The 14,242-nt window shown below is 43.3% G+C and overlaps 1 protein-coding gene across 1 annotated transcript in view; it reads right to left on the bottom strand.

Moving 5' to 3' along the window:
* IQGAP1 (IQ motif containing GTPase activating protein 1) overlaps positions 1-14,242 on the bottom strand; it is a gene marked incomplete at both ends in the record, with an annotated part of 127,793 nt that overhangs the window by 33,958 nt on the left and 79,593 nt on the right. Inside the window, 4 exons of the mRNA XM_080691744.1 lie at positions 66-236; positions 7,674-7,816; positions 9,608-9,775; positions 9,957-10,047. Of these exons, the coding sequence (XP_080547870.1) occupies positions 66-236; positions 7,674-7,816; positions 9,608-9,775; positions 9,957-10,047 (573 nt within the window). The remainder of the gene's footprint in view (positions 1-65; positions 237-7,673; positions 7,817-9,607; positions 9,776-9,956; positions 10,048-14,242) is intronic.

Below are 14,242 nucleotides of genomic sequence, written 5' to 3'. Positions count from 1 at the left end.
AGCTGACAGTTTATTGCCTCACTCTAGAGGCCTGCTCACTGTGTGTATAAATGGCTCTGAAATACCTGAATGCAGGTGATGGCTGGGATTTGTTTCTTCAGGAAATTCATCCTGGATCGGAATTCCTGTCGCACTAAGTATCCACGACAGCAAGCCTGCAACTTGGTGATCAAGCCTTCGTTGGCCAGCCAAAGCTGCTCTCGGTTATATGCAGCAGTCACCCCAGAGATGGAACTCTGAAAAGGCATTTGGTCACAGCTGGAGACATTCGGAATTGAGGATGGACACAAATTTTAGCAAAGTATTGCCCATTACCCACAAACTAGCCTCATTACTTCCTAAATCTATGTTAGATCTTCTGCTACAAACAACAGCAATAAACCTCAGGTGTGTTTTTCAGGGTCAAGTTGATTCTGTACCTCATAGTTACTCCTTCATCCACCCCATCACCTACACACTGTGCTGCTGAGCTGGGAATGCTGCTGGAAAAAACTGAGCGACAGGTCTCACTACAGGGCTGTGTACCAAGAACCAAGTGACCCCAGGCCGCCACAGCTAAGACACCTCCTCATCCCAGCTCAGACTGCAAATGGCTTTAAAAAGCAACATAGAGTTGCTTTCTACCTCCGGGATATACTCCCAGACCTATTTTATATTTTGTTTGGAAAAAGGGTCTCACTAAGTTGCTGAGAGCCTCACTAAGTAGCTGAGGCTGGCTTCGAACCTGTGTGATCCTCCTGTCTCAGCCTCCCAAGTGCGGGGATTACAAGTGGGTGTCACCACACCCAGCAAAATGGAACATTTTTTAATAAAACAACACAGAGACTGAGACAGAAGATCACAGGTTTGAGGAGCCTCAGCAACTTAGCAAGGCTCTCTACAACTTAGTGAGACTGTGGTTAAAAAAAAAAAGTGTTGGGTGTATCTTAGAGGTAGTGTCTCTGAGTTCATTCCCCAGCACAAGAAGGAAGTGGAGAAGAAGGGGGGAGAGGGGGGAGGGAGAGAGAGAGACAGAGACAGAGAGAAGGATAGAAAACAACATGGTTAGCTGGGCATGGTGGTGCACGCTTGTAATCCCAGCATTCGGGAGGCAGAGACAGAAGGATCACGGTTCATGGCCAGCCTCAGCTACTTAGTGAGACCCTCCACAACTTAGTGAGACCCTGTTTCAAAATAAAGAATAAAAAATAGGACTGTGGCTAGGAGGTCGAATGCCCTTGGGTTTCATCCCCAGACCCACAAAAAAAGAAAAAAGGAAAAAAAAGAAAAAAGAAAACAACATGGTTAGCAGAGCAGCTGACAGGCCTGAGTGAGGAGACTTGAAGCAAGCAGGTGAACTGGGATGCCACTGCCACTGTGGAAGCGAGAGCACAACGGTGAGCCCGGTCAGCAGGAGCGCCTGGCTACCCAGCCGGTACCGATGGTGTCCCTGGATTCCCTTCCCCCCAACCAACGTGTGCACTTAAAACGACATCTGCTGCCAGGCATGGTGGCGCACGCTTGTAATCCCAGCATTCAGGAGGCTGAGACAGAAGGATCACCATTTAAGGACAACTTCAGCTACTTAGTGAGACCTCCTGCAACTTAGTGAGACCTTGTTTCAAAATAAAGAATAAAAGGCCTGGCGTGGTGGCTCACACTTGTAATCCCCGCATTTGGGAGGCAGAGACAGGAGGATCGTGCAGGTTCTAAGCCAGCCATGGTGGCTTAAAAGACCCTGGTTCCAAATAAAAATATAAAACAGATCTGGGAGTGTAGCTCAGAGGTAGAAGGGCTTCCAGAAACCCCAGTACCACCAAAAAAATAACGCCAGGCCAGGTGGAGCACGCTTGTAATCCCAGCATTCAGGAGGCTGAGACAGGAGGATCGCTGTTAGTGGACAGACTCAGCTACTTAGTGAGGCCCTCTGTAACTCAGTGAGACCTGGTTTCAAAATAAAGAATAAAAAATGGGGCTGGGGGTGCAGTTCAGAGGTAGAATACTCCTGGGTTGTTCCATCCCTAGTACTGCAAAAAAAAAAAAAAAAAAAAAAGAAGACATCTGTTGTGAATACACACAGCTGGGGAAGGCCTCTGGGAAAGCTCTGTAAGGGAGACAGCTGGCAGCATGTGCTTTTGCTTTTCTTCACCTCTCCCCACTTCCTATCTGGACAGCTAATTTGAGTCAGAACGCCAAGCTGTCACTGCGGATGACTAGGTATCCTAGAAAACAGAGGCCACATGCTAAGAACAACAGCACAAAGATAGAAGGACTCTGGCTGGCTGATGTAGAGCCCATAACTCTGGACTGTTGGACTCTACAATCATTCTATGTGAGAGGGAAAAGACCCCACACAGCTCTTCTGCGCTACTTCAGCTTTTGTTTTCCTGTCTACTGGACTTCTAGACTGCAAATGGAAGGGCACACCTGGTGGTGAAGAAAAGGGCCAAAGTCTGGAGGTGCCAGAAGTGGGAGTCACAAGTGCTAAGCACAAAGGTAAGGGTTAAAGCCACAGGTCTGAGACCACTCAGGAAGGAGGAGGAGGCAAGGGCCATAGAGCCCTGATGTCTTTCAAGAAAAAGCAGAGAAAAGAGAGAAGCAGGAAAGGTTGGAGGGACCATTCAGAAGCAGGCGAACCAGAGAGAATTGCACTGGTGAAATGAATTGAGGGTTTAAGGAAGGTACTTCAGAGATGTCAAATCTGATGAGACTTCTGTTTTTTTATTTCTGTATTTTTTTTATTGGTGCACTGTATTCATACATCATAATGGTATAAGGAAAACACTTTTGTAGACATACATGCACACATTGCCCAGTTAGCCCCTACCTGATCCCCACCCCGTTCCCTCCCCATCCCTCCTTCCCATGCTTGGCTTAGTGGTTGACATCTAGTTTTATAGCAATTTATCCAATATTAACGATGATAATCTCACATAACACTTTCATTTGTCTGATACCAAGCTTTTGATGACTTAAAGATAACATTTCAATATTTCTTTTTGCTTTCTTTCTTACCAGAGAATATATTTTTTTAGGTGAAACTATCATACGTTTATTTATTTATTTTTCAGAAAAAATCTATCCTGATATGGAATATGGACTCTAGATACCCAAAACAATCTCGAAGAAGAACAAAGCTAGAAGACATATTTTCTGATTTAAAACCATATAAAGCTACAGTAATTGAAAAGTGTAGTACTGTTCTAAAGGCAGATATATAAACCATTGGAGTTAAATACAAGCCTAGAGATAAATTCTTCTATATATTGTCAAGTTATTTTTGACAAGGTTTCCACATACATTTGGTGGAAGAAATACTAATCTTTTAACTAAATATTGTTGAAAAATAATAATTACATGAAAAAGAATAAATTGGACCCTTACCTAACACCATATACAAGTATTAACTCAAAATAGATAAAAGACCTAAATATAAATCTTAAGACTATAAACTTTTAGAAGAAAATCTGGGTCATAAAACCTCACAACACTGAAATTGGCAGTGATTTATTAGATATGATTTCAATGGCACAGGCAACAAAAGGGTAAACAAACTCCCTAAAAAATAAAAAAATATTGTATAACCAAAGACAATGTAAACAGAATTAAAAGTTACTAATAGAATTGGATAAAACATTTCCAAATGCTATATCTGAAGGTATATTAATATTCCAACTAGAAATCCTAAAAATTAACAACAATAAAGGCAAACAATACAATTTAGAGATAGGTAAAAGACTAACATAAATAATGAATCTCCACAGATAACCAATCTTAGTTGTCTGTTGGATGGAAAATCTTGTTTCTCTGGTTCTGGTGTGTGTTACCTATTTCTTCTTTGTAATTAATCTCTTTGAGTATTTTCTCTAGCGCTGATTTTGAAGACATAAATTCCTTCAGTTTCTGTTTGTCGTGGAAGCTTCTTATTTTTCCATCTAATTTGATAGAAAGTTTTGCTGGGTAGGAAATTTTTGGCTGGAAGTTGTTTTCTTTCAGAGTTTGGAATATGTTACTCCAAGCCCTTCTGGCTCTCATGACTTGGTTTGGGAAGTCTGGAGTGATTCTAATTGGTTTGCCTCTGAATGTCACTTGGCCCTTTGTTTTTGTTGCCTTTAAGATTCTCTGCTTGGCTTCCACGTTGGTCATTTTGACAATTATGTGGCGTGAGGATCCTCTTCTCCGATCCTGTCTAAAGGGAGTTCTATAAGTTTCCTGGACGTGTGTATCAACCTCTTGCTCTATGTTTGGAAAATTTTCTGCTATTACTTCCTTGAAGAGATTGTTGATCCCTTTGGTTTCACCTTCTTTTCCCTCCTCTATTCCAATTATTCTTAGGTTAGCTCTCTTAAAATGGGCCCATATTTCTTCAATGTCAGATTCCTGCTGTCGGATTTTTTTTTTCTAAATTAGAAACTATGCGTTCATTTTTTGAACAATCATCTTCTAAGAGCGAGATTCTGTTCTCCATGTGTTCTAATCGGTTGTTTGTGCTTTCAATTGAGGCCTTTACTTCATTAATTGCATCCTTTATCTCTTTTTGGCTCTCTCTGAGTTCTTTTCGAAGCACCTCTATTATTTCTACAGTTATTTTCCTGATTTGATCTTCTAGAAATCTGATTTTCTGTTTTATCAGGTTCTGATGTTGTGGGGTTGTGGGCATTCATTGCTCCATTGTTATTCCTCTTTCCCATGATTTAGGAAGTTTGTGCCTTCTTTGGTTTCTTCCCTTGGGTCACTACGACTTCACTTAAGGTGCTCTGGATCTCAAGTCTGTGGTATCTTGGTCCCCACTACTCCTTTCCTGGGTTGTATCGCAGAGTCTCAGACCCTGGGAGTCAATTGAGGCTGCTTTAGACCATAGGGGGGTGCCAGGTTGGACATTCTCCTATGGTGTGATATCTCTGCCACTGCCACTCCCCCACTGCGTCAAGTCCCTGGGAGTACAGTACTGGGATTGCTCCTCTAGGGGCCACAATTTGACTCACTGTTGTTGAGTGAGCAGATGGAGCTGTAGTGGACTCGGTGAATTCGCTGCTGTTGCTACCAGTGGCAATATGGCGCTGTTGTCCTGCCCTCGGCCGTGAGGCTGGCATATTTCTGTTTTTGAGCTCCACTCTGAGTCCCTGCAAGGTGTGCTGAGCCCAGCTTCTGGGAGCTTTAGATGCTCCCTGCGCCGAGAAATCTACTGAATCCTGCCCGGCTGTTCCGCAGCAGCTCACCTCGGCTCGCTGTCCGCCGCTCTTCTCTGGAGCTTGGTGGGCTGTTGAGTGTGTTTGTCTGGTGCCGTCCGGTGTGTTCGCCGCTGCCGCCGGCAGTAAGGCGCTGCTGCCGCCTCCTCGGGTGTGAGGCCGGCTTATCTCCTCTCTGGTTCTGAGCTCCATTATGAGTTCCCCTCCTCTCTGGAGCCTGGTGCTGCAAGGGAAATGGCGCCCGCCGCTTTGCGCCGCGGCTCCAGCTACAGCACTGCAGTCTGGTTTCTTTCTGGTGTCTCGTTTTTCCAGCCCTCTTTTTCTCTGTCCCTTGTAATTACATTTTTTGTTTCTCTGCTGATGGTATTTTCTGGCTATGAAAGGTGCTGATTTTGTGGTAATAGAGATTGGTTGTTAGCGGGGCTCGTAAGCCCCGCTTTTCTCCGTCGCCATCTTCCCGGAAGTCCTGATAAGACTTTTTAAATAAACTTGGCAATTAAAAGGTTATTGAAGCCAGGTGTGGTGGCACACGCTTGTAATCCCAGCATCTGGGAGGCTGAGACTAGAGGATCGTAGTTCACGGACAGCTTCAGCTACTTAGTGAGGCCCTCCGTAACTTACTGAGACCCTGTTTCAAAAAATAAAGAATAAAAATAGGGCAAGGGGTGTAGCTTGAAGGTCGAATGCCTCTGGGTTCCACCCTCAGACCCCCCCCCCCAAATAAAAAGGTTATTGAGAGCTGGGCGTGGTGGCGCATGCTTGTAATCCCAGCGCTTAGGAGGCTGAGATAGGAGCATTCACAGGTTTGAAACCAGCCTCAGCTACTTAGTGAGGCTCTCAGCAACTTAGTGAGACCCTGTTTGTTTCCAAATAAAATATAAAACAGATCTGTAAGTGTAGCCCAGAGGTAGAAAAGCTTGTGTTCCACCCCAGTACACACACACACACACACACACACACACACACACACACAGTAGAAAAGCCCCTGGGTTCCACCCCAGTACACACACACACACACACACACACACACACACACACACACACACACGGTTATTGATGCATTCTAAAAACGAGTTTTAATTAAAGTAAAATGCAGACAGGAAACCATATTGCATGAACTATGAAGTGAATGGCCACAGAGAATGAATTAGTGAGGGGGTAGAGTAACATTTAGTAAGGCCAGAGTATAAAGAGAAATATAGGCAAGTCAGGAGAATTCTGTGGGCATCAATAATTTTTTTAATTTGGGAAGGATGGTGCACGCTTGTAATCCCAGTACTTGGGAGGCTGAGACAGGATCGTAGGCTTGTGGCCAGCTCCAGCTTCTTAGTGAGGACCTCCGCAACTTAATGAGACCTTGTTTCAAAATAAGGAATAAAAAATAGGGTTGCGGGTATAGCTCAGAGGTAGAATGTCCCTGGGTTAAATAAGAGAGACACAATTATATATGCAGGCTGACGAGCATCACCTGAGAAACTGTCAGAAATGCAGGTTCTCAGACCCACCCTGGACCCATGAGACCAGACCTTCATTTGAACAAGACCCCAGGCGATTTATAAACATGTGAACATCTGACAAGCGGTGATCTAAGTGAGAGCAGAGTGAATGAAATACGGAGTACAAGGTCTGCAAAAGAGCAGCGAGAAGATGGCACTGTGCAGTAAGATAACAAGGAACTCTTGAAAGGAGACTTTTCCTCCAGAAAGAACAACAATGAAGGCCTGATTGAAAACCCAGACAGATGAAAAGTACCGAGTGGGGAGTGGGAGGAGTCACACTTGAGAGCCACTGCATCTTAGTGGGGAGAGAGAGGTTAGGTCAGGTGCAGAAACGAGTCACTTTAAATTCATTTTTAAATTCTTGAGTCCATAATCAAACACTAGTTGTGTTTCTGGGGAGGTCAGTAAGATTCTCAAAGGCACCTGACACACAGGAGTTACAAGTCGCTCTGCTGCAAGGTGGAGCTAGATTCCTCAGCACAGCACACAGGAGACCCTCCTCTCTGCCTCTTCTGCAGTACCTGCCATAGTCTCCCCTTCAGTGGTCCCTGTCCTTCATTCCTGGGTGCCTTTCTCCACACTGTCCTTTCCGGCTTCCTCTTTTTCTACCTGCTCAAGGGTGACCTGTGCCATTTTCCTACAGGACAGACTTTAACATTTCCATCACTGTATCATCAGGACCCCCACTTTCCTCTGCCTTACACTGTCACACACAGTTCTGTGTCTGTTGTTTCCATAACACTGACTAACTGAAAGGCAGAGGATTTCTGCATCAGTCAGGTTTCTTTTAAATAGCACAATTTACCTCACTAAATTCTATTCAGATGTGTTAATAATTTAGGCTTTGGTCATCCCCAAGCCATTAACAAGAGTTACTCAGAGAAAGTTCAATATATAGCCTAAATTTTAGTCTAAGGTTTCTGACCACAAGCCCTGACCCTCTTAACTAACTCTGGCTCTAACACTTTCTTCTCAGGTTTTTCTTAGGTGAAGAAAGATGACCTACCTGGATCTCTTCCCGACAGAGCTGTGCAGAATTTTGCACAAAGTTTTGGGGTTCGTCCCATCCTCCTTCCTGGGTTTCCAGATTGTGGTAATAATAATATCCACCTTTCACCCAGTGTTTCACCCACTTGCTGCTGTTATCTCCTGGAAGAAAATAAAAAATGATGAAAGAAACCCTGAGCCACAATCCCTCAATTTCATGTTTAATACTATAGGATTATTTTAGTCACATTAAACAAAAAAAGCCATTCCCCAAACCAGCTCCCTGGATCTTTGTAAGTTAAGGTGTATCCTAAGTCCCTATTACATTCTGGCTATGTAATAACTAATTTAGTTTATTTATATCTATATTATAAAAAGAAAGTACCTATGAAGAGCAATTATGGAATTAACCGTGACAAGCTCTATCATTTCCAAGCCTATGTCTAAGTTCCATATGTTAGAAAACCATTCTAATGCCAGGCGTGGTGGCACCTGCTTGTAATCCCTGCACTTGGGAGGCGGAGACAGGAGGATCGCGCAGGTTCGAAGCCAGCAGTGCTGGCGTAAGAGACCCTGTTTCCAAATAAAAATAAAAATTAAAAAAACACAGGTCTGGCAGTGTAGCCCACCAGTACCACAAAAAAAAAAAAGAAAGAAAGAAAGAAAGAAAGAAAGAAAGAAAGAAAGAAAGAAAGAAAGAAAGAAAGAAAGAAAGAAAGAAAACCATTCTAACAAAAGATATGCAACCAATCAGCATCTCCAGTTGGGAGAGGAGAGGCCATGAAATTGTTTCTCTTCTTTTTTCTTCGGATAAATTACTTTTAAAGCTGGGTGTGGTAGCACACGCTTGTAATCCCCGCGCTTGGGAGGCTGAGACAGGAGGATCGTGCAGGTTCAAAGCCAACCTCAGCTACTGAGTGAGGCTCTCAGCAACTACATGAGACTCTGTTTCAAAATAAAATACAAAACAGGTCTGGAAGTATAGCCCAGAGGTAGAAAGCCCCTGGGTTCCATCCCCAGTAACACACACACACACACACACACACACACACACACACACACACACACTTACCAATTACTTTTTTTTTGAGGGTCTGGGGATGGAACCCAGGGGCATTTGGCCTCCAAGCTACACCCTCTGTCCTATTTTTTTTATTCTTTATTTTGAAACAGGGTCTCACTAAGTTGTAGAGGGCCTCACTAAGTAGCTGAGGCTGTCCGTAAACCGTGATCCTCCAGTCTCAGCCTCCTGAATGCTGGGATTACAAGCGTGCGCCACCACACCCGTCTACACAATTACTTTTAACTGCCTATGAAAACTTAAGAGTCAGAGCTATTGACACTCTATAAAAGGTAAGGGGCTACACATTTTGATTCTTTCCACATTCTCATGTTCTCATAACACAGGTGTATTAAAAGACTATTCTCAGAGTTGGGATATTATCTTCTGTGTGTGTGTGCTACTGGGAATTGAATCCAGGGGTGTTTTATCTCTGAGTTATACTCTCAGCACTATTTTATTTTAAAACAGGGTCTTGCTAAGTTGTTCGGGCTAGCCTTGAACCTGCAATCCTCCTGTCTCAGCCTCCCAAATATACCTGACTTATTATTTCCTTTAAAGCAAACCTAGCACAGTAGCACATCCCTGTCCAGCAACTTGGAAAGCTGAATCAGGAAAATCAGGAGTTCCTGGCCAGCCTTATCAACTTGGTGATACTCTAGCTCAATAATAAAATCCATAATATGTAATACAATATAATACAATACACTAATGCGCTAAGAGATATAGCTCAGTAATAGAGCTCCTGGGTTCAATCTCCAGCACTGCAAAATAAATAAGTAAATAAAATCCAAACACTATACTTCTACACTAAAACACCATTCCCTATAGCTTGCCCCTTTCCTCTCTAGCTGTGTCTAGCCCAGGCACAGACTTATTTTCATGTAACTTACCTGCGGAGAGATTTTTCTTCTTGGCTTCAGAAAGGTCGCTCTGGTAAGTTTCACCACATTCGGGAATGACTCCATATAAGCCGACATCAGGGGAACGAAGGGCACTCAGTGTTTTGCCAACATCACCATTTTCTACTGCTTCATTAATAGCAAAGATTCCTAAGGCAACTACCACAGAAGAGAATAGTTAACATAAATAGTTTAGGAAGTGCCCAAATTCACACACTGGTTGGCCTAACTATACCTATGGGCAACGATTTCCCCCAGATCTCTTATTCCAGGTAAATACTGAGCTATGGAGCACCTTGTAACCCCTGCCCTTCATGAAAACAAAACTACTGATACATACACTTCTGTGCTTCTTGGGTGTCTTTGTTGGACTGCCAGATTCCACCCTGAATTTCATCCAACCATAACACAGCTGACTCATCCTGGGTTTCCTGCATATTATTATTAAAAGCAAATATTATTAGAATCATGAAATCAGGGCACACATGATAAGGAGACTTCTAAGACCCAATTACAGCTGGGTACAGTGGTGCACACTTGTTATCCCACTATGTGAGAAGCTGAGGACAGGAGGATCACAGATTTGCAGCCAGCCTCACCTATTTAGTGAAGACCTTTGCAATTCAGTGAGACCCTGTTTCAAAATAAAGAATAAAATATAAGGCTACGGGTATAGCTCAGAGGTAGAATACCCCTGGGTTCCATCCCCAGAACTGCAAAAAAATAAAAATTTAAAAAATTAAAAATGGGACTAGGGGTGTAGCTTGGAGGTAGACTGCCTCTGGGTTCAATACGCAGTACCATTAAAAAATAGAGTCAATTACATGTGTAGGAAGAAGCTCCAAACATATGAGACACATAAATTAGTCAAATGGGAGAAGCCAGGCATCAAAAAACTGGCAAAAGCCAGGCGTGGTGGCGCACGCTTGCAATCCCCGCGCTTGGGAGGCAGAGACAGGAGGATCGCGCAGGTTTGAAGCCAGCCGCGCTGGCTTAAGAGACCTTGTTTCCAAATAAAAAGTATAAAATAGGTCTGGGAGTGTAGCCCAGAGGTAAGAGGTAAAAGGGCTTCCAGGAACCCCAGTAACACACACACACAAAAAAAAAAACCTGGCAAAAGAGTTGGGTATGGTGGTGCATGCCTGTAGTACCAGTACTTGGGAGGCTGAGATAGGAAGGTGACAGATTTGAAACCAGCTTTGGCAACTTAGCAAAGCTCTTGGCAACCTAGTGAGACCCTGTTTCCAAATAAGAAATAAAAAAAGGGTTGGGGTATAGCTTGAAGGTAGAATGCCCCTGGGTTCAATCCCCAGTACTGCAAAAACAAACAAACAAACAAACAAACAAACAAACAAACAAACACACACACACCCGGCAAAGGTTATAAAGGGAAATGGCTCATGTGTACTCGAAGGACATACAAAGATGAATTCTAGGGCTCAGGAAGTCAAGAGCAGCTCAAAGGTACAAGGAGAGTACATAAACAAGAGAAGGGGCCTCAGGACTTTTACAGAGTGACAGAGACCAGAGCACGTATATGAATATGTAGCACTTGACTCAGCCTTCTTTGCCCACAATACTCAGAGAAAATTAATGTTCTCTAGAACTACAAATGTTTTTAAGACTGTCAAGTCTTACTTTAACCAGAACCTTTTATTTATTTTGTGTGTGTGGCACTGGGGATGAAACCCAGGTGTATTCTACCTCTGAGCTATACCCCAGCCCAGGGTCTCACTGAGTTGCAGAGGCCCTCACTGAGTAGCTTAGGCTGGCCGCGAACCGCGATCCTCCTGTCTCAGCCTCCCGAATACTCGGATTACAAGCATGGGTCACCACGCCTAGTTTAACCAGAAGTTTTTAATTACCACATTGAATGCCAGGAATTGTGATAGGCAATTAAACACACTAAATTACATTTCACATTTTTAATATTAAATCTGTTTTTGGAAACTTAAAAACATTTTCACAGAAACAGAGCAATGTGTGGTGATGAGTTTCCTTAATATGGTCAACAAAGCCTCACTAAGCTGGGTGTGGAGGTGCATGCCTGTAATCCTGGGAGGCTAGGACAGCCTCAGCAAGTAGTGAGATTTTCATCAACCTAGTGAGACCACTTCAAAATAAATACATAAATAAAATAAGATCGTCTGGGGGTATGGCTTGGAGGTAGAATGCCTTGGGTTAAATCCCCAGTACTTCCCCTCCATACACACACAGTCTTATTAGCTCACAGCATAGTATGAGTATTGGGAACAAAGATGATAGAATAGAAGCAGCTCACTTCCGTCTTCCTAAATACATCCTTGGATATTTTTTTTTTTCTTTTCATTTCTGCAGTGTAGGAATTGAACCCAGGATCTTGTGCATGGTAGGCAAATGCTCTACCACTGAGCCACATCCCTAGCCCCACAATATATATATATATAATTTTTTTGTGTGTGTGGTACTGGGGGTGGAACCCAGAGGCTTTCTACCTCCAGGCAGAAATATCTTGCTGTAGTGCTTTCCAATTTTCACAAATCTGGCTATCAACCTCTGATTAAGAAAAATAGTTGCCGGGCGTGGTGGCGCACGCTTGTAATCCCTGCACTTGGGAGGCTGAGACAGGAGGATAGCGCAGGTTTGAAGCCAGCCTCAGCTGCTTAGTGAGGCTCTCAGCAACTTAGTGAGACCCTGTTTCCAAATAAAATATAAAATGGGTCTGGGAGTATAATCCGGAGGTAGAAAGCCTCTGGGTTCCACCCCCAGTACCACCAAAAAAAATAAAAAAGAAAAAAAAAGAAAAATAGTTATGAAGCTGGGCGTGGTGGCACACATCTATAATCCCAGTACTTGGGAGGTCAAAACAGAAGGATCAGAGGTTCACAGTCAGCTTGGACAACTTAGTGAGGCTCTCTGTAACTTAGGGAGATTCTATTTAAAAATAAAAAATAAAATAGGGTTGGGAGTGTAGCTCAGAGGTAGAATGCCCCTGGGCTCAATCCTTAGTATTGCCACCACCATAAAAAAAGGAGCTTATAGATTAACCTTAAGTAGTCACTATTACTACTGATAGTTTACCCAACAGCTCAAAGCCCAGTGCACACCTATAATCCTGGCATCTGAGAGGCTAAGACAGGAGGATAGCAGGTTGGGGGCCAGCCTCAGCAATTTAGCAAGACTCTGTTTCAATATAAAAATATAAAATAGGGCTAGGATTGTAGTTCAGAGATAGAATGCCTCTGCATTCAATCCCCAGTACCACAAGGGGGGGGGGCTCAAACAACTACTAAGAATGCTTGATATAGTCAGATGTGGTGGCCCAGGCTTGTAATCCTAGTACTTGGGAGGCTGAGAAAGGAGGATCTTGGGTTTGAGGACAGCTTCACCAAGTGGTAGGACTCTCATCAACCTAGTGAAACCCTGTTTAAAAATAAAATTAAAAATAGGGTTATGAGTGCTGGGCGTGGTGGTGCACGCTTGTAATCCCTGCACTTGGGAAGTGGAGACAGGAGGATCGTACAGGTTCGAAGCCAGCCTTGCTGGCTTAAGAGACCCTGTTTCCAAATAAAAAAGTATAAAAATAGGTCTGGGAGTGTAGCCCGGAGGTAGAAGGGTTTCCAGGAACCCCAGTACCACCAATAAATAAATAAATAAATAAATAAATAAATAAATAAATAATAGAATTTTGGGGTGTAGCTCAGAGGTAGAACACTCCTGAGTCCAATCCCCAGTACCATTAACAAAAGGAAAAGGCTTGTTTGATTTAAGTATAATTTGTCATAAGGTACCATTTAGGCAGAATCAAGAACTTGGTCAATAACCATGACTGTGTGGCCAGATGAGGCAGCGTCTGGGCTTTGGGACAAAGTGGAAAGTTTCACTGTCCAACAGTTGAAGCCACAAAACCTTACAGGAGGCTTGGCTTTTTTCCTGTCTTACTGTAGAGAGCAACATGACATTTCACGCAACAGAGCAAATCAGCAATAATCCCTGCCGTTAACAAAGAGTGTTGCTGAAAGGATAAGGCCCTCCCTTTTTTCTGAAGTTAGAACAGTATTTTTCTCAAATGTGTAGCTATGTTGTTGTTTTTGGCAGCACTAGGGATCCAACCCAGGGGCGTTCTACCTCTGAGCTGGACTCTCAGCTCTATTTTTTAAAATTCTTTATTTTGAAACAGGGTCTAAGTTGTGGACAGCCTTACTAAGAAGCTGAGGCTGGCCATGAACCTGTGATCCTCCTGTCTCAGCCTCCCAAGTACAAGCATTCACCGCCACACCCAGCAAAAAGAAAGATCATTTAACTGAATTGTGTAGGTGTTGGCCCTGTTTCAATTTTAAGAAGCTTGTGGTCTTGGGAAAGAAAAAATAATCAGGTAAACAGAACAAAAGAACAAATCACATGATAGCTGCAGAACCTAGGACTTCCCACCGCCAGTCACTTTCTGTTACTGAAAATAGAAAATGACCACAATCCCCTAGAGTCTTAAAATAAGTACTGGAAATGCTAAACAATAGTCCCAATGTGAAGCGACAGCGAGGCTGCTACAGGCTGTGCTGCTGTAAACTGAGAACTTATAAATGAGAGGCTGAAGTTCCAGTTTCCAAGAGAAGCAGCCTCAAAAGCCTTGCATCAGAAAAACAGAAG

This window comes from Muscardinus avellanarius, assembly GCF_963383645.1.
Source record: "Muscardinus avellanarius genome assembly, chromosome: 3".
NCBI classification, from domain to species: domain Eukaryota; kingdom Metazoa; phylum Chordata; class Mammalia; order Rodentia; family Gliridae; genus Muscardinus; species Muscardinus avellanarius.
This window is presented reverse-complemented; position numbering and strand designations above follow the sequence as displayed.